Source organism: Cyprinodon tularosa, unplaced genomic scaffold, assembly GCF_016077235.1.
Source record: "Cyprinodon tularosa strain WSP-4 unplaced genomic scaffold, ASM1607723v1 ctg1113, whole genome shotgun sequence".
NCBI lineage: Eukaryota > Metazoa > Chordata > Actinopteri > Cyprinodontiformes > Cyprinodontidae > Cyprinodon > Cyprinodon tularosa.
In genome coordinates, this window is record NW_024037909.1 from 12347 (window position 1) to 32805 (window position 20459).

The 20459-nt window shown below is 40.0% G+C and overlaps 1 protein-coding gene across 1 annotated transcript; it reads left to right on the forward strand.

Moving 5' to 3' along the window:
• Positions 1-3042: 3042 nt before the first annotated feature.
• On the forward strand, positions 3043-16202 carry LOC119792264 (NLR family CARD domain-containing protein 3-like). Its single transcript, XM_038298836.1, has 8 exons — positions 3043-3160; positions 3715-3837; positions 3923-4036; positions 5332-5445; positions 8700-8813; positions 13815-13893; positions 14048-14267; positions 14398-16202. Exons 2-8 carry the CDS (start codon positions 3749-3751, stop codon positions 16200-16202), a joined length of 2535 nt encoding a protein of 844 aa, XP_038154764.1. The 5' UTR covers positions 3043-3160; positions 3715-3748.
• The last annotated feature ends 4257 nt before the right edge of the window (positions 16203-20459 follow it).

Here is a 20459-nt window from a genome sequence, read left to right on the forward strand (position 1 = left end):
ATCTGGAAAGAATATTTCGGGGCGAGACTAAACAACCAATCACAGCCAGAGGAGCGTCTGATGGAGTGTCAATCACAGCTCACACACGCTGAATCCCGCCCCCTCCCTCTCACTGCTGAACCTGCCGCTGCTGCCCGGCTCCCGCAGTCAGGAGGACGCACGTAGAAGTCATGGCGGAGCGACAGCCACCAGCGAAAGAGAAACTGCCCTTACTGCCCCCGCCGACAACTGCTTACACGGCAAAGACTTCAAAAAAGAAGAAGAAGCCGCGTACGCTGCTTGGACGCTTCTGGTCGCATGCGGTAGCCGCGCAGATGCTGTGAGAGGGATAGAGCTTGGCGGTGGGTGAAGCAGAGAGGGTGGGGGAGTGGCGTGAAACCTGTTTTTCTTCAAATTTTCAGTCGAAGTCTGCTCTCTTCTCAATGTTACAGACTGCAGCTTTAAGGAAGGACAATATGGCAGCATTGTTCACTAAACTTTGACCTCAATATTGCACTGAGATAAATCCATACCTGAAATAAAAGTGAACAGCCCAGAATATTACAGAATATCAGCTCTTAAAAAAGAAGTTAATTTTATAGGTATAGCCAGAAAACAGTGTTTCTGCTTTTTCTTCAGCATCACTTCAGTATTTCCTACGTTTCACAAGAAAAGTAAGATTCAGTATTGAAGGAAGATGACCTTGATGAAGCATACCATAAAATTCTGAATGTCTTAAAAAATTTTGACAAAAACTGACCAATGAAAACATTTGTTTCTATAAAGATAAGTCCCCTGTCAGAAAGGGATCAATAATTATAAAAGGAGAGGCTTCATGTTGAGTTATGCTCTTCCCAAAAGAGTCATAAATTATAGATCAGTGGAGGCAGAAAAAATATGAGATTAAATTAACTGTTCTTTTATGGATCGCTAACCAGAAAAACTATAGAAAAGTATTACATTGGATAAAATATTAAAAACATCTGGAATATAGTACATTGTAATCCGGGAAAAACCCCAGACTCATTAGTTTTCCTCAGTATTTTACAGAAAAGGATGATAACTTTGATGACTAAAATTTCAACATGTGGTCATCACTTGGAACCTAGTCAGGCAGAAATAATCCCAGATCCTCCAGCAGCTACAACACTGAATCAAAAAGTAATCAATAGAAATGTGTATTGAATGTTTCTCACAGCAGAGGAAGGAAGAGAAATTATATGGTTCCTAGATGTAAAAATAAAAGGTAATCTGATGTTTTTTTTGTTATTTTTACATTCTCTTATTCTATCTCCTCTGGACTGAAGCTACAGATTCAGATCTTTTCCAAACATGAGGTAAGGATGAGCTCCTCCCCTGAGTCCAAACAGGTTTGCAGGTCCTGCAGATGTTCAGGATCTGGATCTCCTCTGAGGACCACATAAGTTTTAACTGAAAGAACAAAACAATCCAGAGGAAACAAGACCCATTTGAAGATGATTAATGACATGTTAACATCTGATCAAACAGGAAGAGGCCTTACATGTATAACTAATTAATTTCAGAATATGTTTGGACAATCTAATAGCCATCAGTGTTGTTTATAACATGTTGGTCAGATTTAACTGATAGAGGAGTTCCTGATCCATCTCTGGTATCACTCTGAGTGGAGCTGGGGTCCAGAACTAGTGGATGTATTGAACAGCCCACAGGTGGAGATGAGGAAGTAATGGAGCTGCAGATGAATGGATCTGAGAATGAAAACATGGTGGGGCTGCAGGTGGTGGTGCTGAAGGACAGGGCTGTGTTGGTTGATTCCACACAGTGGGAGGGGAGCTGCTGGTTTAGGGAGATTTACTCCTCAGAACCAGAATAGATTGTAATTCACCCGAAACAAAGAAACATTCCATTAAAATGCTACTGTTTATTTTTGAGCATATCAGAGGTTTAAATGACTTAATAAAAAACATCTTAGAGTTCACACAAGGCTCTTTTAGAGAACTGTTTTCTTTTTTAACAATAGAGACTTTATTGGACTAAAATCCTGCCTGATTCAACAGTTTAAAGTGAAGATTTCAAGTTTTAATCACCATCTAACAAACATGAAGTTCATAATGAACAACGGGGTCTCAATGGTTACGAGTATGATGTATTACTGTAGTAAAACCCCAAAAGAATTGAAATAGAAATGCAGTTGAAAGAACCAATAAATTAGTTCCTTTATCACAGTTGATGTTGATATAGGCTACAAAGTGGCACAGTGGGTAGCAAACTACTTTAAAGCAAGAAGGTTCATGGTTCAATTCTCAGCCTGGGGTCTTTCTGCATGTTCTTCCTGATCATGCGTGGGTTCTCTTGTCCCACAATTTAAAAATGTAGGTGTGTGTTAATTGTATTTTGTCCTGTTTTTCTCCGTGTTGCCCTGCGATGGACTGGCGACCTGTCCAGGGTGTACTCTGCCTCTCATCCATTGACAGCTGGAGATAGTCACCAGTACCCCTCGCGACCCCACTTGGGATAAGCGGGTCGGACAATGGATGTTGAGATAAGCAGTATTTTGGATGACATGGAATGAACTTACCAAACTCCTATTGTAATACTGGAAGACATAAATAATAACATGAACAGGACTTCTCCCTAAAAAAGATCAGCAACCCGGCAGCACAAAATTTACCAGGAAAACTGATCAGTCTTTGTCTGAACAAGAATCAGACCAACCACCACCATGTTAACACAAACCACTAGGTTTATTGGCATTTACAGGCTCCATCCAGTTGACCTGGGATTTTTTATGTACCTGGAACATTACAGCAGAACAACATAAAAATGCCTCCAACATTCTGATGGCAAACCTTTGAACATCATCTTCAGAAACATGTTCCTCACCTCTGAACTTCTCTCTTCTCTTTAAAACAGTTTGAGAAACTTTTAGAGGGACAATTAGAGCACTATCTAAAGACAAAGGCAGACATTTCAAAACAACAAGCTTGTTCTTACAAACAGGTTTTTCTGGGTTTGCGTCATAGTTTATGAGCAACAGAAGAGATAAAATTAGAATAGAAAGAACAAACTGCTGCTGCCCCTCCTGTTTCTCGTCAGGCTCCGCCTCCATCACAGGTGAAGCTCTGACTCATCCCAGAAAGCAGCTTAGCATCAACATCACCTGTCAAGACTTTGGAGGTTTTTGAAGTTTGAAGAAACTGTAAGTTTATTTTTCTTCATAGTTAAACTTTAACTTTAATGTGTTTTAAAAACTTCTGATTTCAGCTCAAAGTCATCAGTTTTATGTTTAAACATTTTTAAATATTTTATTCACTTAAACCAAATAATTTTTACCTGTTAATCATACAAAACAGCTTTTTGGTGTTTATTTTATTCTTTCAAAGTAAATTAGGTGACATTTAATTTAACTCCCTTTTCAAAGGGGTAAAGTTTATTTCAGCTTTAACTGAAATGTGAAAATGATTACATTTTATAGTTTAATGGTATGAAAATGCAGCCTTTAACTGGATTATTTTTTTAGCTACAGCAAGAAACAGTCTGACTCATCTAGATATACATTCTGGAATTCTGCAGCTCCTTCAGTCAGACTTTCTAGTAAAACTGGGATCCATGTATTCCTCCAACTTCAACCTTTGCTTTATGTTTACAAACTGAGCTTTCAAACTGTTTGGTTTTCTTATCTAATATTAGGTGCAGCTGTAGGTGGGAATCAGTAAATGTAAATGTAGCTTCATCATGTGTTCTTGGCTGCAGCTGCAGGTGTGTGAGCTGATGTGAAGTGAGCAGCATGGATCAGTGTGAGGACAGAGAGGACAGAGTCCCTCCCTCTAAAACCCCCCTGTGTGGAGAACATGAGGACCAGAGCAAAGATCAGAGGTCAGATCACCATCTTTAACTCTCCAGGACTCTTCTCAATGTCAGAGCTCAGCATGAACATCACCAAACCATCCTTTTTTCACAGGAAACAAACTGAACCAGAGTATGGACCAGATCCCAGCTGTATGCCCTTCAAGAGCAACAGGTCAAAGGAGGATCCTATTGTTTTTAAATCAGACCAATCATCATCAGCAAACAGGTGAGCTGTTTCTAAATGTTCCATTAATTAGTTTAAACTAGCTTATTTCCCGTATATTAATGTGAACACAACTCTTTCTCACATGTCTGTTTACATGTGAAGCAGTGAGTGATGGAGGCTAAATAATGATTGTTTATTGTAATGATATGAAATGATCTTGTTAGATAATATTGGAGCTAAAATCAGTTGTTCTTCCATTGAGTTGAATCTTTCTGGATCATTTTGTGTCACATTAGTGAACCAGAGTTGGTGCTTCTGCAGAGCTTAAGGTGATGCACATGTAGGCAAGTCATGATGCTGATTCAACTATAAGATGGAAACTAAATCATCCAAACTAAATCTGATGGAAAACATGATCTCTCACTGTTATCAGAAATCATCAGTGAAATCATGTAGTGTGAAATTCAGACAGGATCGGGATGAGTCGGTTGTAAAGATGACACACAGATATACACACACACTGATTTTGCTAGAGTAAAATGTGTCGTTTTATTCCGCCACAGAAAACAGCAAAGCAAACACATCAACCAAAGCACGGTGTTAGCGTTGTTCCACTTACCGTGACACAAAGGATTGGAGAGCCAGTCGACCCTGTTTTCTGCAAACATCAGTGAAATCAGCAGCTTCTGAAGTTCATCTGTGTTCATTCAAAATTATCATCAGTCTGATTATTAGCAAACTGCTCCACAGTCTCCTTCAGGAACCACTACATGTCATCAGAAATACATGATCATTGACCTGCTGCTGGGAGGAAGTTTGATGATAAGAACAAGATGAATCTTTGATGAAAAATGTATTATGGATTTTTACATTAATGAAAGGTCCTTGAATGCACCATCATTGGCTTGTATTACCATAAAAACTGAACAGAAGCTTATAAATGATCAGCTGAGAATAAAGCAGCTGCTCTAAAGGGGTATAACCATTTGTTTAAGACTAGAACAAGTAAAACAAACAACTAGAAGATAAATTAACTTGATTATCCATCAGCAGTTCTGACTCTGATCCAAAGGAAGGTTTGTCAGGATAGAAGATCAGAACAGAACAAACGCTGTTCTACATCCAAACTGTCTGATTATTGTTCAATTCCCGCTAACAAACCCAAACATCATCCCTTATTACTTATCATCAGAGCTAATTATTAATCCATACTTATTATACAGCTTACGGTGAAACCAGGAATATCTGGATCCACTGCAAATTAGAGCCACTGTGGGACTCTAGAGTTCTGGGGTTCACTGTTTAACTTTAGACACATTATAAGTCTAAGATTTAATTCAGTCTTTTTCCTTCAGGATCCAACACAACCTTAAATCAGAACCAGAACCAAGCTGTATTTCCTTAAAGAGTGACATGTCAAAGGATTTTGTCCTTGAGTTTAAATTAGACCAACCTTCAGCTGCAAAGAGGTGAGCTGTGTCTAAATGTTTTAACTGTATGAAACTAAATAAAGTCAGTTGAAATGATTTTATTCAACATGTGTATTCCTTTTAATGGTACTGCTTTATTTTGCTTGATTTTTTTTCCACTAATTAAATCTCCAGCGAGTTCAGGGTAAACATTGTCTGAGGTGTTTCCAAGTATTTGTAGATCACCTGTTGGTCCAGCAGGGATCAGGTTGATTTCAGCTGAATCCAGAATTCAGATGAACAATTTTACAGAAATAAACAATGACAGACTAAGTTGTTCTCAGTTCAGACTCTAGTGGATTTTCTTGTTCCGAAATTTTACTTCTGATGTTCTTCTCACTCAGATTTAATTTGTTGTATAAGACTACGTAAAAACAGAAAAAGGAAAAGAGGAAACTAACCAAGATAAATGACTACAGAACATCCAGTTCTTTTATTTGATAAAATAAACTGAAATGTTTAAATGTGAGACTGTAAATAAATAGATATTTAAATACCAAAACTTTACCTTTTTAAGGTCTATTTTTTGTTTACAATGTATTTATTTTTGCTGGGATCTGAAAAGTCTCTACTTAAAATTATGATTTCCTTTCTATGAGATGAGAACAGTTTTTCATTTAAAGTAAGGAAAGGTTTTGTTGCAGCCACACAACATGGCTACAATCATATTGTAGTACTGTAGTACAGGTAGATCTTTTATTCTAATACCTCACACAGCACAGAATTAACACAGACACCTCGATGAAGGAAACCATTTATTAGTTAATTCAATGGCGCTGATAATGTTGATAGAGCAACAGAATGATAAAGAATTTCCAAAATAGCCCACTGGTGAGTTTTTCTGTTTTCTTAAGATTTGGGGGCTACCCTATCTGGTCCTTGAGGGCCTCTTGTTCCAATTTTAATTAAATTTCAATTCAGTTTATTTGTATAGCATCAATTCACAACACATGTCATCTCAAGGCACTTTACTGTTCACCAGATCATCCAGCAGACATGGGCAATGTGGAGTCAACAAGTCATCTCCATGTCATGTATTTGTTCTACCTAGCCACTGAAGCAGTTGAGTCCAATCTTCACCGTGAATTAACCTGTGCAGATTGGACTCACCTGGTTAATTGGCTGGGTAGATTAAATACATGACATGGAGATGACTTGTTGACTCCACATTGCCCATGTCTGTCATCCAGTCAAATTTATTCAAAGTTTTCAATCTAAGGAAAACCAGTTGATTGCATTGACTCATTGATTTGAAGGCAATTCCTCACAATAGGCATGCTTGTAGTGAAAGTGGAGAGGAAAAACTCTCTTTTAAGAGGAAGAAATCTCAAGCAGAACCAGGCTCAGTGTGAGCGGCCATCTGCCGAGGCCGACTGGGGTTTAAGGAGACAGAAGCAGAGATACAAAAAACAACTATAAAAGGCGGCCCCATCCAGGAAACACACAGCCAGGCAGACGAGCTCTGAGCCAGCTCCAATGTCAGAGGATGAAGAGAGCACATCCACTCAGTCACGGTCAGAGAAAAATACACTAAAAAAACAAGCCAATCTCCAATATCCATAAACAAAGATGTTGATGGCAGCAGCTGATATTTCTCTTCAGGAATGTGTCACAGCCAAACAGGAACAGACGAGGCAAAGCTACTATGAGAAAAAGCAGAGAGAGCATAGTGTTAGAACTTGAACTAACAAATTCTGCAGAGTGGGAGAATAAAGATAGAATGAAGCAAAATGATGAAATAGGGGTTCCTACACTCACCGGCCACTTTAGGTACACCTGTCCAACTGCTCGTTAACACTTAATTTCTAAGCAGCCAGTCACATGGCGGCAACTCAGTGCATTTAGGCATGTAGACATGGTCAAGACAACCTCCTGCAGTTCAAACCGAGCATCAGTATGGGGAAGAAAGTTGATTTCAGTGACTTTGAACGTGGCATGATTGTTGGTGCCAGAAGGGCTGGTCTGAGTATTTCAGAAACTGCTGATCTACTGGGATTTTCACGCACAACCATCTCTAGGGTTTACAGAGAATGGTCCGAAAAAGAAAAAACATCCAGTGAGCGGCAGTTCTGTGGGCGGAAATGCCTTGTTGATGCCAGAGGTCAGAGGAGAATGGCCAGACTGGTTGGAGCTGATAGAAGGGCAACAGTGACTCAAATAACCACCCGTTACAACCAAGGTGGGCAGAAGAGCATCTCTGAACGCACAGTACGTCGAACTTTGAGGCAGATGGGCTACAGCAGCAGAAGACCACACCGGGTGCCACTCCTTTCAGCTAAGAACAGGAAACTGAGGCTACAATTTGCACAAGCTCATCGAAATTGGACAATAGAAGATTGGAAAAATGTTGCCTGGTCTGATGAGTCTCGATTTCTGCTGCGACATTCGAATGGTAGGGTCAGAATTTGGCGTCTACAACACGAAAGCATGGATCCATCCTGCCTTGTATCAACGGTTCAGGCTGGTGGTGGTGGTGTCATGGTGTGGTAAATATTTTCTTGGCACTCTTTGGGCCCCTTAGTACCAATTGAGCATCGTTACAACGCCACAGCCTACCTGAGTATTGTTGCTGACCATGTCCATCCGATATACCGATATATATCAAATCAGTAGTTTTTAAAGTTCTGTTTATTCAAAATGATCATCAGTCTGATTTTTAGCAAACTGCTCCACAGTTACAAGATCATTGACCTGCTGCTGGGAGGAAGTTTAATAATAATAACAAGATGAATCTTTGATGGGAAATTTAGTATGGATTACTGCATTAATGAAAGGTCCTTGAATGCACCACCATGGCCTGTATTCCCATAAAATGCTGAATAGAGGCTCCAGATTAATGAACTGAAAATAAAGCTGCTGCTCTAAAGGGGTTTGATCATCAGTTGTAAGACTATAACAAATAAAATAAACAACTAGAAGATTAATGAACTTGTTTCTCCATCAGCAGTTCTAACCCTGATCCAAAGGAAAAAAGTTTGTCAGGATAGAAGATCAGAACATATCAAAGACTGTTCAACATCCAAACATTCTGATTACTGTTCAGGTCCTTCTTACAAATCTAAACACAATCCCTGATTCATTTTCATCAGGGCTAATTATTAATCCATCATTCACATACAGTTAACAGTGTAACCAGGAATATTTGGATCCACCTGATACTAGAGCCAGTGTGGGAAAATTTAGAGTTCTGGGCTTCACTGTTTAACATTAAATACATTATAAGACTAAGATTTAATTCAAGGTTTTTTCTTCAGGATCCAAAAGAACCACAAACCAGAACCAGAACCAAGCTGTGTTTCCTTAAAGAGCAACATGTCAAAGGATTTTGTCCTTGAGTTTAAATTAGACCAACCTACGGGGGTAAAGAGGTGAGCTCTGTCTAAATGTTTTAACTGTAGGAATACTCTGTTGAAATGTTTTTATTCAATATCTGTATTCCTTTTAATTTTACTGCTTGTTTTTGCTGGAAGTTTTTCCAATAATTCAATCTCCAACGAGTTCAGGGTAGACATTGTTGGAGGTGTTTCCAAGTGTCTGGAATTCACCTGTTTGTCCAACAGCGATCAGGTTGATTTTAGCTTAGACCAGAATTGAGGTGAACTGAGAAGTATTTAAATGGAGTTTTGGCTCTGTTCAAATTTATGGGCTGCATCCTCCAAGGACGCGGTCTACCTAGACTGGATCCTTCGAAGTCCGTGAAAATAAGGAGACCGGAAGGGTTTTGGCTGTGAATTCAAACAGGCCTACCCTTCGGCGGGTTTTACCGCCGTAGGCTATGTTGCTTAGCAACCGTGAGAGTTGACACACAAAGCAGGAATAGAATGAATACCAACATTTTTAAAACTGTTTATTTATTTATTTTTTATTATAAAGTGAACAAAGACTAAACTCACGAGAATCCAGAGTGGAATAAAGGTGCCAACCACCGGGAGCAGGAACAAATAAAATCAAATTTAATGATAGAAACCTTGCTGCTATTGTCAAATATCCATTACAGTAAAAATGTCCATAGCTGCATATTGGTTATTTATTCTCCAGTTTTATATTGTTAAAACACTTTAGAGTATTTTAGTGTTTATATTTTAACTCTGCCCTATTATGTTATTCTTATACATTTTTCTAAGGTCCTCATTTGTGTGACCGTTTTCAAAAATCTTTCTGCTGCTGTAAATTTCCCCATTGTGGGACAATAAAGAGATTCTATAAAAGGGATAGAAATATATAAGTAAATCTAAACAATGTATGTACAAAAATTATATCTGCAAAATCTCTAATATTCAACAACAAAAAATACTTAGTTAAGCATATTGTGAAATAAACAGCAATACAAATCCTATCAGATTTTTTAGTCCCCACCCTGCAGATATATTAGAATCTGTCCTTAAATTACAGCCAAACCCATTTACACAGTAATAGATAAAAACCTTTAGATAAACCAAACATTACCATCACATATCTGCCTCAATAACCATTAAAATAATATTTTTTCATTTCAGACGGAACTATTCTCAGACTTTTATTATACTTGTATTAATCTGAACTTCCAATATTCACCACTGTTCGGCGCCAAGTAACCTTTCCTCTGATCACGGAGCAAATCACGGCTTGGTTGGTCTCACAATGAATCCTGGGAAAACCAAGTATAGCGAGGATACACCGGACCGTCTTTCAAACCGGGCAAAAAGAAGGAAGCATTTTAAGGCCGCATAACGAGGAGTCTTGGAATCCGACCAGACCTCGGCGCCGCGCTATGACGTAATCGTCCTTCGAATCTGGTCTTCTAAGGACGCAACCCATGAATTCAAACAGGGCCATTGGCAGCCCGGTATGAATGAGGGGACTGTATCATTTAACTTTTTTCCATCTGTCCCACAAATTGAAACAATGTTAGAAGAAGATGCAGACAGAGGAGAAAGAAGAACAAAGACTTTTCTTTGTCTGGATGAACATCTTTAAAATGCCACAAGTAAAATTTATTAAATGGGACCTGTTGCCTAAGGTGACTGGGGGTGAACATAGTTAATTTCTATCTGCAGTGCAACTTTAGGTGCTACTGCTGCTGTTGATGAGATGTTTTGTCTGCTAAGCTAGGTTCTGGTGTTGTTCAGGCTATCTCCATCTGATTTAAGTTCTTATTTCTATGATTTCTCAAAGTTAACTCTCCAGAAGCATTTTAAAACACAGCTTTTACTGCTGCACTTTTCTACCGAGCACTTGTTGCATTCACATGGTTTTTATTTATAGTGGTAAGGGGTAGCTAGCCTAGGCTAGCTTAGTGTTTTCATCGCTTCTCTTTCTCTCTCTCTGTCTCTCTTTCCTAACTCTTTCTAAACCTTCCTCTCAACTCTCCTGCTCTCTGTGTTAGATTTTCAGTTATTTCTCTTCCTCCTTTAGTGATAACAGTATATCTAATTAGTGTAGCATTTTTTTATGCACAAACGACACAAATGTTCCCCCATGTCAGTTCCAAGGCTGCTTATGAATCAGATGACTTTTAAAGTTAAGCAGCAAAAGAGGCATATAATTCAAGCGAATGACCAAATCAAAAACTAACCCTTTGTTCTAATCATTTAAAACTTGAAGGTTCTGATTGGCTTCCATGTAGACACCCATTCTGATCTTTGGAGTAAAATTACCTCAACTACGAATGTGTGAAAAGCCAGAGTGATGTTTTCCTCTTTAATCTGAACCTCATCCATTGGGTCATAGACCTTGGAGGAAGAGGAGGCACCAAATTTGATGTGTGGATGAATATGCCATCCTGCCCTCTAACCCTTTGACGAAGGAGTGTTAGGATTAGGTACTGCTGAGCCCTTAACTCGATTAAAATCACCAAAAAAATTATGGCTATACAGATGTGGTGAAGGTCCATAATGGAAAGAAATACATCAACAGACATGTCTAAAGAACTAAAGAAAAAAAAATGTGTGGGGCAGGCTAAAACAATAGCTAAGCTAAGGATAAACTGTCAAGTATGGGTTTGACAAACTTTTTGTACCACTGGAGTTTTTTCCTGTAAAATTAGACAGTTAAGCACATGTTTGATTGACTTAATATGATTGAACACTTGGTATTTGTATATATATGTCATGTTCTGAACATTTTCCTTAGTTTCTATGTAAACAGAGATTTTGAATTTTTTATTATACAAGGTTTTGGAATTTTTTTGCATATAAATGTAGCCACAGTAAATAAATAGTAATGCCTAATGTTTAAGCCAAGCTTTTACTGATGGTGAAGGTATGAAGAAAAAACAAAAATATTTGAACTGTGGAATTACCTAAAATTTACTTTGTTGTACCACTTTTTCTTGGAAAATAATTAATTTTTGCTTGAATCTTAGACTGAAATCTTAAAATTTAAACTAGGAATTCATAGAGAACAAAACTATTTTTCATATAAGGTAAAGAAATGTCTTGTTGCAGCCAACTTTTTCCTGAAAACCAACATTATTTCTTCCTCTTAGCTCTCTGCAGATGTTAGACCATATTTATCACGAAACAAACACATCTACCTCCGGATGTAAACCTCTAACCTTCATATGAACTTTATTCTGTCTGATTAAGTTGACTTCATTTCATTCTCAGACAGTGTGCTGCTCTGGAATGTTTTCAGGAGCTAATCAGTTATTGGCTTAATTACTGTGTGTCCAGCTTCCTGCCAGTCATTGAAACAGAGCAGTGGCAGCCTTTGATCAGAGACTAGGATTAGATTTACTGGTCATTCAGTAGGGGTAGGCATAAGTATGTGTGTGTGTATGAATGGGTGAATAATTTAATGTAATGTTAAGCGCTTTAGTTAAGTCCTGACTTGACAAAGTGCTACATAAGTACACCCATTTACCATGTACCATGATAAAGGTTAAAGGTACACTATGCAACCGGTGTTGATTTTCCAGCGAGGCTCCCCCCAGAGGGCGAAAGTAAAAGTGCACTGTCGTAAATACGCACAGCTGTTCTCCTGGTTTCTCCGTCAAGCCGGGCGCTGTTGTTTTGAGCTTAGCAGACAGGCGAACGCAACGAATGACTAATGCTGCATTCACACCGCAGCTGGCGTGATAGAAGCAGCGAGTTTACATGTCAAGTCAATGGTTGACGCGCGTCAAGGCGCAGCAAAAGGTCCCGCGGCGCGTTTTGAGCAGCAGGCGCAGCGCGTCTGAGCAGCTGAAGCAGCGCGTCGTTTAATCATCTGACGCAGGGAGAGAGACACAGCGCTGAAGATCAGAGGCTATAATCACTCCTCTTAAACAGTTTATTGACGCCTAAATTAACTTAAAATGCAGAAATCTGCCGGCAGAATATGCAGTTTGGATTATTTAGATGAAAAACACCTACCAGCTGCTGCGGTGAACCGCGAGAATGCGACCCGGCCAGAGGCTGCTGATGAAGGGATTCCTTCTGTCGGCGCACCGCTGGTATGTGGGGGTCTGAGCGGCTCCGATAGAAAAAATATTGAAGGCAGGATAATAATCTGAATGAACTGACAGCACTGATAACATTTTCAGGTGTATTTTCTCACTTAAAAACATCTTAAAACTACTTTATTCCCACTGATCACAGCAAATATAGCTGCAAGGCAAATAAAAGGATAGAGTAGCTCCACCCAACGCGCATCAGACACACTTTTGCACCTCGCAGCCAGAGCAGCAAAGCTGCTTCAGCCGAGCGTCAGAACTAACTGGTACAAGCAGCAAAAATGAAGCAGCAGACGCGATTTTGCTGTGCCCGGTCTGAACGTAGCATAACTGCACAAAGATTGCCACTGTGCTAGCAACGAGAATGCTTTTAACTGGGGGGTGTAGCAGTTCTCGCCGTAAAGCAAGACTGACTCTCACGAGACTTCTGAGCCTGTGGGTGCGGGTCGGTGCTCCTGCAATTGCAAGTGCAGTATTTCCCCCACAGACCACCAGGGCGGCCGAGAATACCTTTGTTCAACCTGAAATGACTCATTTAATCATCCATAACGTTATGGAACACATTAATTAACTGAAAAATGTTGCATAGTGTGCCTTTAAAAAGGCGTTTCTGTAACAAACTACAACAGGAGCTGGAGCTGTGCAGCTTAATGAAACTCAAATTTTAGAAACATAAAAACAAAAAAAGGTGTTCGTTAATTTGTTTTTTTATTATATATGTATTAATTAAATTATTTTATGAAATGATTAGGCCCATCGAATTGAATTACATTATTTTAACTTCTGCTAAATGTCATTCTGAGAATTAGAAGCTCAAACTCTGAGGTAGGAGCTTCATCTCTTGTATCTGGTGCCCAAATTTATAAGTTTCAAAACAGAACAGCACAAGGACCTAGGTCTTGGTCTGTTTGTTGTTCTACAGAATGTGAGTTAATGCTTCCTGGTTCCTCCCCAGATTGGATCAGCAGAACTTAGAGGTTCCCAGTGGTCCATCTGCCCAGCAGCATCAAACCCAGCTGGACTCCATATTTATGGTCTGTACATGTACTACAACTACTTCTCCATGGGTTCAGTCATCTACATGCTGCACTTTGTAGACCAGAGAACTGTCGTTCTGTCCAACATGGATCTGGTGTTTGGCTCCATCGTCTTGATCTGATGCGTCTTTTTTTATATCATTCAATTCAGCTGCTGGAGGAAAACATTGTTCGTTTTGTGAAAAATGAGCTGAAGAAGATCCAGAAAGTTCTGAGTCCAGATGATCCAAAAGGTCAAAGGGAGGTTGAGGAGTTTTTGGATGATGAGGATGAAGAGCAGAGGAGGAGCAGCAAAGAGGCTTTGGTAAAGATCAGCCTGAACTTCCTAAGGAGGATGAAGCAGGAGGAGCTGGCTGATCATCTGCAGAGCAGTAAGAGGATTTCTAAAAAGATTAAACCAGATAGATAAAAGATACATTTATTCCAGTCAGAAAAGAAGAAAGAACAGATGACTATTATTAGGAAAAGCTATAGTACTAATGATATTATTTAACCTTTCAGAGCTGTTTGCCTCAATTTGTCAACATAAACTTAAAACCAGTCTGAGGAGGAGGTTCCAGTCTGTGTTTGAAGGGATCGCTAAAGCAGGAAGTCCAACCCTTCTGAACCAGATCTACACAGAGCTTTACATCACAGAGGGAGGGACTGGGGGGGTCAATGATCAACATGAGGTCAGACAGATTGAAACAGCATCCAGGAAAACACACAGACCAGAAACAACAATCAGACAAGAAGACATCTTTAAAGTCCCACCTGGAAGAGATCATCCAATCAGAACAGTGATGACAAAGGGAGTGGCTGGCATTGGGAAAACAGTCTTAACACAGAAGTTCACTCTGGACTGGGCTGAAGGCAAAGCCCACCAGAACATCCAGTTTATATTTCCATTCACCTTCAGAGAGCTGAATGTGCTGAAAGAGAAAAAGTTCAGCTTGGTGGAACTAGTTCATCACTTCTTCACTGAAACCAAAGAAATCTGCAGCTTTGATCACTTCCAGGTTCTGTTCATCTTTGATGGTCTGGATGAGAGTCGACTTCCTCTGGACTTCTACAATACGGAGATCCTGACTGATGTTACCGAGTCCACCTCAGTGGATGTTCTGCTGACAAACCTCTTCAGGGGGAAACTGCTTCCCTCTGCTCTCCTCTGGATAACCACACGACCTGCAGCAGCCAATCAGATCCCTCCTGAGTGTGTTGGCATGGTGACAGAGGTCAGAGGGTTCAATGACCCACAGAAGAAGGAGTACTTCAGGAAGAGATTCAGAGATGAGGAGCAGGCCAGCAGGATCATCTCCCACATCAATAGATCTAGAAGCATCCAGATAATGTGCCACGTTCCAGTCTTCTGCTGGATCACTGCTACGGTTCTGGAGGCTGTGTTGGAGACCAGAGAGGAAGGAGAGCTGCCCAGCACCCTGGCTGAGATGTACATCCACTTCCTGGTTGTTCAGACCAAAGTGAAAAAGGTCAAGTATGATGGAGGAACTGAGACAGATCCTCACTGGAGTCCAGAGAGCAGGAAGATGATTAAGTCTCTGGGAAAACTGGCTTTTAATCAGCTGCAGAAAGGAAACTTGATCTTCTATGAATCAGACCTGACAGAGTGTGGCATCGATATCAGAGCAGCCTCAGTTTACTCAGGAGTGTTCACACAGATCTTTAAAGAGGAGAGAGGGCTGTACCAGAACCAGAACAAGGTGTTCTGCTTTGTCCATCTGAGTGTCCAGGAGTTTCTGGCTGCTCTTCATGTCCATCTGAGCTTCATCAAGGATGGAGTCAATCTGATAAACAAACAAAAAAACAATTCAGTCAGGGCCAAATTATCTAAGACAGTGAAACTCAGAAGCCTCCATCAGAGTGCTGTGGACAAGGCCTTACAGAGTCCAAATGGACACCTGGACCTGTTCCTCCGCTTCCTCCTAGGTCTTTCTCTGCAGACTAATCAGAGGCTCCTACAAGGTCTGATAACAAAGACAGGAGGTAGCTCAATGAGCAATAAGAAGACAGTTCAGTATATCGAGGAGAAGATCAATAAGAATCTGTCTGCAGAGAAAAGCATCAACCTGTTCCACTGTCTGAATGAACTGAAGGATCGTTCTCTGCTCCAGAAGATCCAACAGGCTCTGAGATCAGGAAGTCTCTCCACAGATAAACTGTCTCCTGCTCATTGGTCAGCTCTGGCCTTCATCTTAGTGACATCAGGAGAAGATCTGGATGTGTTTGACCTGAAGAAATACTCTGCTTCAGAGGAGGCTCTTCTCAGGCTGCTGCCAGTGGTCAAAGCTTCAAACAAAGCTCTGTAAGTATTGACAGAATTTGTTTTTTTACACAAATTGCCACAATCATGAAAAAGTGACTAAAGTTTGACTACTGTATCCGTTTAAAAGAAATATCTTTTATAGAAATAAAAACGTGTCGAGTTGATTAACAGTCTAACATTTATCTAAAAGAACTGAATAAGATTTTTAATCTGTGCACAAAATAATTTCTCTTATCAAAGGGGAACATTATTGTTTAACTATTTGGTTTTTTATTGTTGTAAATCATGAATGATTTTATCGTTGCTAAATCTAACAAAACAAAAAACAAAAGCTTTAAAGTCATAAACTTTATTTCAGCTAAATATTACCTCTCAGATTATATCTGTAAATGTACCCATATCTACCTTCTCTCTGGTACCTCTCTGGTGTCACAAAGGCAGCAGGCCACCTGCCACACTTCTATTGCCATTTATGGGCAAATGGTTTGATTTTTGGTACATTCAACGGCTGTTCTATATTTACTTTTAAATACTGATTTGCTAAATTCCCATAATTTAATAAACATTGTTAAACAATTTAAAACCTCTTTAAGGTGTATGTTAAGTGGGGGTAATAACTCAGGATTCATTAAATTAAAATATTTTACCAACATAGACATGTTAGACATCATTGGAAAGCTTAGACTGTCCACAATTCAACCACAAAGATCATTTTATGGACATAGCGAGCACCAAAGCACAATTAAAACAGATACAGAAGCATGTCAAAATATCAACAAAGCAGCCACAACTACATCCCTTTGAAGGCATCCAGACGCCGTTTTAGAAATCCAATCTTCAATTTTTTATACTCCATTCATTAGTGATGTTATGAGATGAGCCGAGGCTTCGAGGCGTGTGTCGAGTAATGGAGGGGGCGTTTCCCCGAAGCGCGTGTCGAGGCGTGATTCATTTAGAGGAGGGGCCAAAATTGATGACGTCCGAGGCCTCGCTACCGTGATACCACGTGACCGCTTTGGTAAGCGGTTCGGGAAGCGCAAGAATTTTGACAGGCATCTAGACAGCTTCAGTGTTCAGTCAAGATGTGGGAGTTTGGAGGAGAGCTGCTCTCAGCTGGATAAAGTTTGGATCGATTCTAAGAATAAATTGGTTGTCTTTCCAACCAATCTAGTTGCTTAAAGCTAATTTGGTTTGAATAAACAATATAATGATCAAAATTTGAGCAAAACCACCAGACAAAGCCAGTGTTAATACGTCAGGGTTAAGAAGTATTTTCTCCCAGATCAGATTATCTGCGTCAGTGGCGTACTCTGTAAGAGGCAGACTCTCACCCTAGAGGTTGATGGTTCAAAACCAGTCTTTCTCTTTTGAAAGTTGCGATTAAACTTAATTATTTTGGCTGATGAGACTAATTTGCATTGTTTTGCCCGAGTAAAAATATAGATTGGGTAAATTAGGTTGGCTTAGCCAAAAGATTCGTTGAACATAACTTCCAACCTGATTAAAACCGAAAAACATGGAAAAACTATCATGTTTGAATAAAAATGACTAACACCATTCATTTTGTTCATCATGCCCAATTTGCACAAATACTTTCACTGTCTGCTTGAGTTTATTTCACTAAAATAGCAGAAAAACTGTGCACCTTAAATGATTGTTATAAGAAATTTTACACTTAAAAAAAAAATTTACAAAAGATTTTATTATACACACCAACCATTAACAATTTCAAGGGAACTGAAAAGGGAGAAAAAAAAGAAAAACAATTGCAAAAGAATTCACTGATTTTATTACAAACTGTAGTTCTGCTGTCCACCAGTATGTGGTGACATGTTCACATGAAGCCTCATGAACTGTGGGGATCATTGAAGCAATTTGGCCAAACGGTTCAATGCCTCATGAGGCTTCATCTCACCATCACTACCATTCATCCATTCATCAAAATAGCCCATAATGTCCAATTGTTCACATCAGAAAGGTTAGGTGGTTATAGCTTATTCTCAGCATCTTGCTAATTCCTCGGTTCATGGCCTGCAAGGTGTCTGCATATTTTTATGATCCAGTTTGCACGAAGACTTCCTGCTGAGAGGCAAAGACAAAAACAATGTTAAGACTCAGGTTGACAAAAACTCAGTTTGACTCAGCAAAACTCAGCTTGGGTAGAGTACCCAAAACTGGCAAACACCCTGGCGTTGAGGTAGTGGCAGTCAGCAGCTTGAGAAAACTCTGTTAACGAGGAAACCATCAGCAGGTGTGTGAGGAGGCGGACCAGAACCAGGCACCTGTCATGATGGGTTCACTGGTGTGACCCAATTATGCAGAACACCACTGAGACGGAAACTGGAGTAAAAGGTTTAACAGAGTTTATTGTAACAAGCACTGAGATAATGACTGGTTCTGGTTCAGGCCTGGGAAACTGGTTCACCGGAGTCTGCGTGAGAAACAGTTCAGTTAGCGTTGCGCATAGGAGTTTGATTCTTGACAGTTTCAGATTTGTACCTTGAGGGTTCTTGATTAAAGCCTTGAGAGGGAAACTGTTGGATCTGGAGAGGATTTGATCAGCAGAGTCCGTAAGCTTCTTCAGCGTCTTACTTCTTAAGAGTGAGCAGACCTTGGCTTTGAGTTTCCAGCTCTTGGTCCAGAGCTGCATGGAAGTTCAGGGAGAGGCTTCAGGTTTGGCTCAGAGGGCAGGCTCGGCAGGTTAAGTTTTTCCAGAGCTTCACAGGAGAAAAACTGGTTTCCTGGAAGACAGAGACAAAGTTAGAATCCAGTCTGGATTCAAAAGTCAACAAAGGTTCACAGAGATACTAGGCTGAGGTGCTAACCAACTGGATCAACACTGCGGCGTTGAGGCAAGGTCTGAAGACAGCTTAAATACTGTGGATCCTCTGATGATGGAATGGGCTGCAGCTGTGCAGGAGGCTCAGCTCAGGAGGATCCACGGCGGACTCTGCTGGAGGAAGGTGGTACTTCTCCAGCTCCCAACAGCGCCTCCTGGTAGAGGAAGGGAGACAAACACAGAAACACAAACACACAGGAGTCCTGACAATAATAATAATATATTGCACATGTAATTTGAGCTTACATTTCCTTAGTTATTTGCTTTTCCATTTGGGTATCCAAAATAGGCGAGGTGGATGTTATCAAAAAGTTATTAGGTAACTGTACGAGTGGTTTGACCTGTGACAAGAAAAACTAATGTGGTGATATGAAATTTAATTGCCTGAAAAAAAACACTAGCACACTTATGAAGTCAGTGGCGTTTGGGTGCCAATAAGATAACACAGTGCCAGAGGATGACAGGATGTTACCAAGATGCCCCACCAGTTGAAAAAGCCTACATTGGCAGCTGCTACTGTTTTCGCGGAAGCAACACTGATTATTGGTAAATGGGATCTCAGTATACAGCAAAGCCAAAAAGTATTTAGTCATCCACTGATCGTGCAAGTTCTACTACTTAGAATAATGAGAGGTCTTTCATTTTCATCATAGGTACACTTTATCTATTAGAGATTACAGTACAAAATCCAGGAAATCACATTGTAGGATTTCAAAATAATTTATTGGCAAATTATGGTGGAAAATAAGTATTTGGTCAATAACTATAGCTCAGCTCAATACTTTCTGACATAATTTTGTTTCAATAACAGAGGTCACATGTTTCCTGTATGTCTTCAGCAGCTTTGCACACACTGTAGCTGTTTTTTTGCCCATTCCTCCATGCAAGTCTCTTCTAGAGCACTGATGTTTCACGGCTGTCACTGGGCAACACAGACTTCCATCTCCCTCCACAAATTTTCTATGGGGTTGCAGTCAGTAGACTCGCTAGGCCACTTCAGGACCTTGAAATGCTTTAATAATAATAATAATAATACATTTTATTTGAAAGCGCCTTATCACAACACCCAAGGACACTGTACAGGCAGATAAAAACATTAAAAACAGGAAGCTAAAAAGTACAAGCATAAAGATGCCAAAGATGCCAGGAGTGGCTTTCTACAAAGCCACTCCTTCGTTGGCCAAGCGGTGTGTTTGGGATATTTGTCATGTTAGAAGATGTAGCCACATTTCATGTTCAAGGCTCTCACTTCTGGAAGAAGGTTTTGGCTTAAAAGTCGTGTGATACATCCATCATTCTTCCCTCAACACAGATCGGTTTTCCTGTCCTCTTTGCAATAAAATAACTACAAAACATGAAGTTTCCTCCCCCATGCTTCACAGTAGGTATGGTGTCCTCGGGATGTTACTCTGCATTCTTCTTCCTCCAAACACAACGATTTTTGATTTTAACCATGAAGTT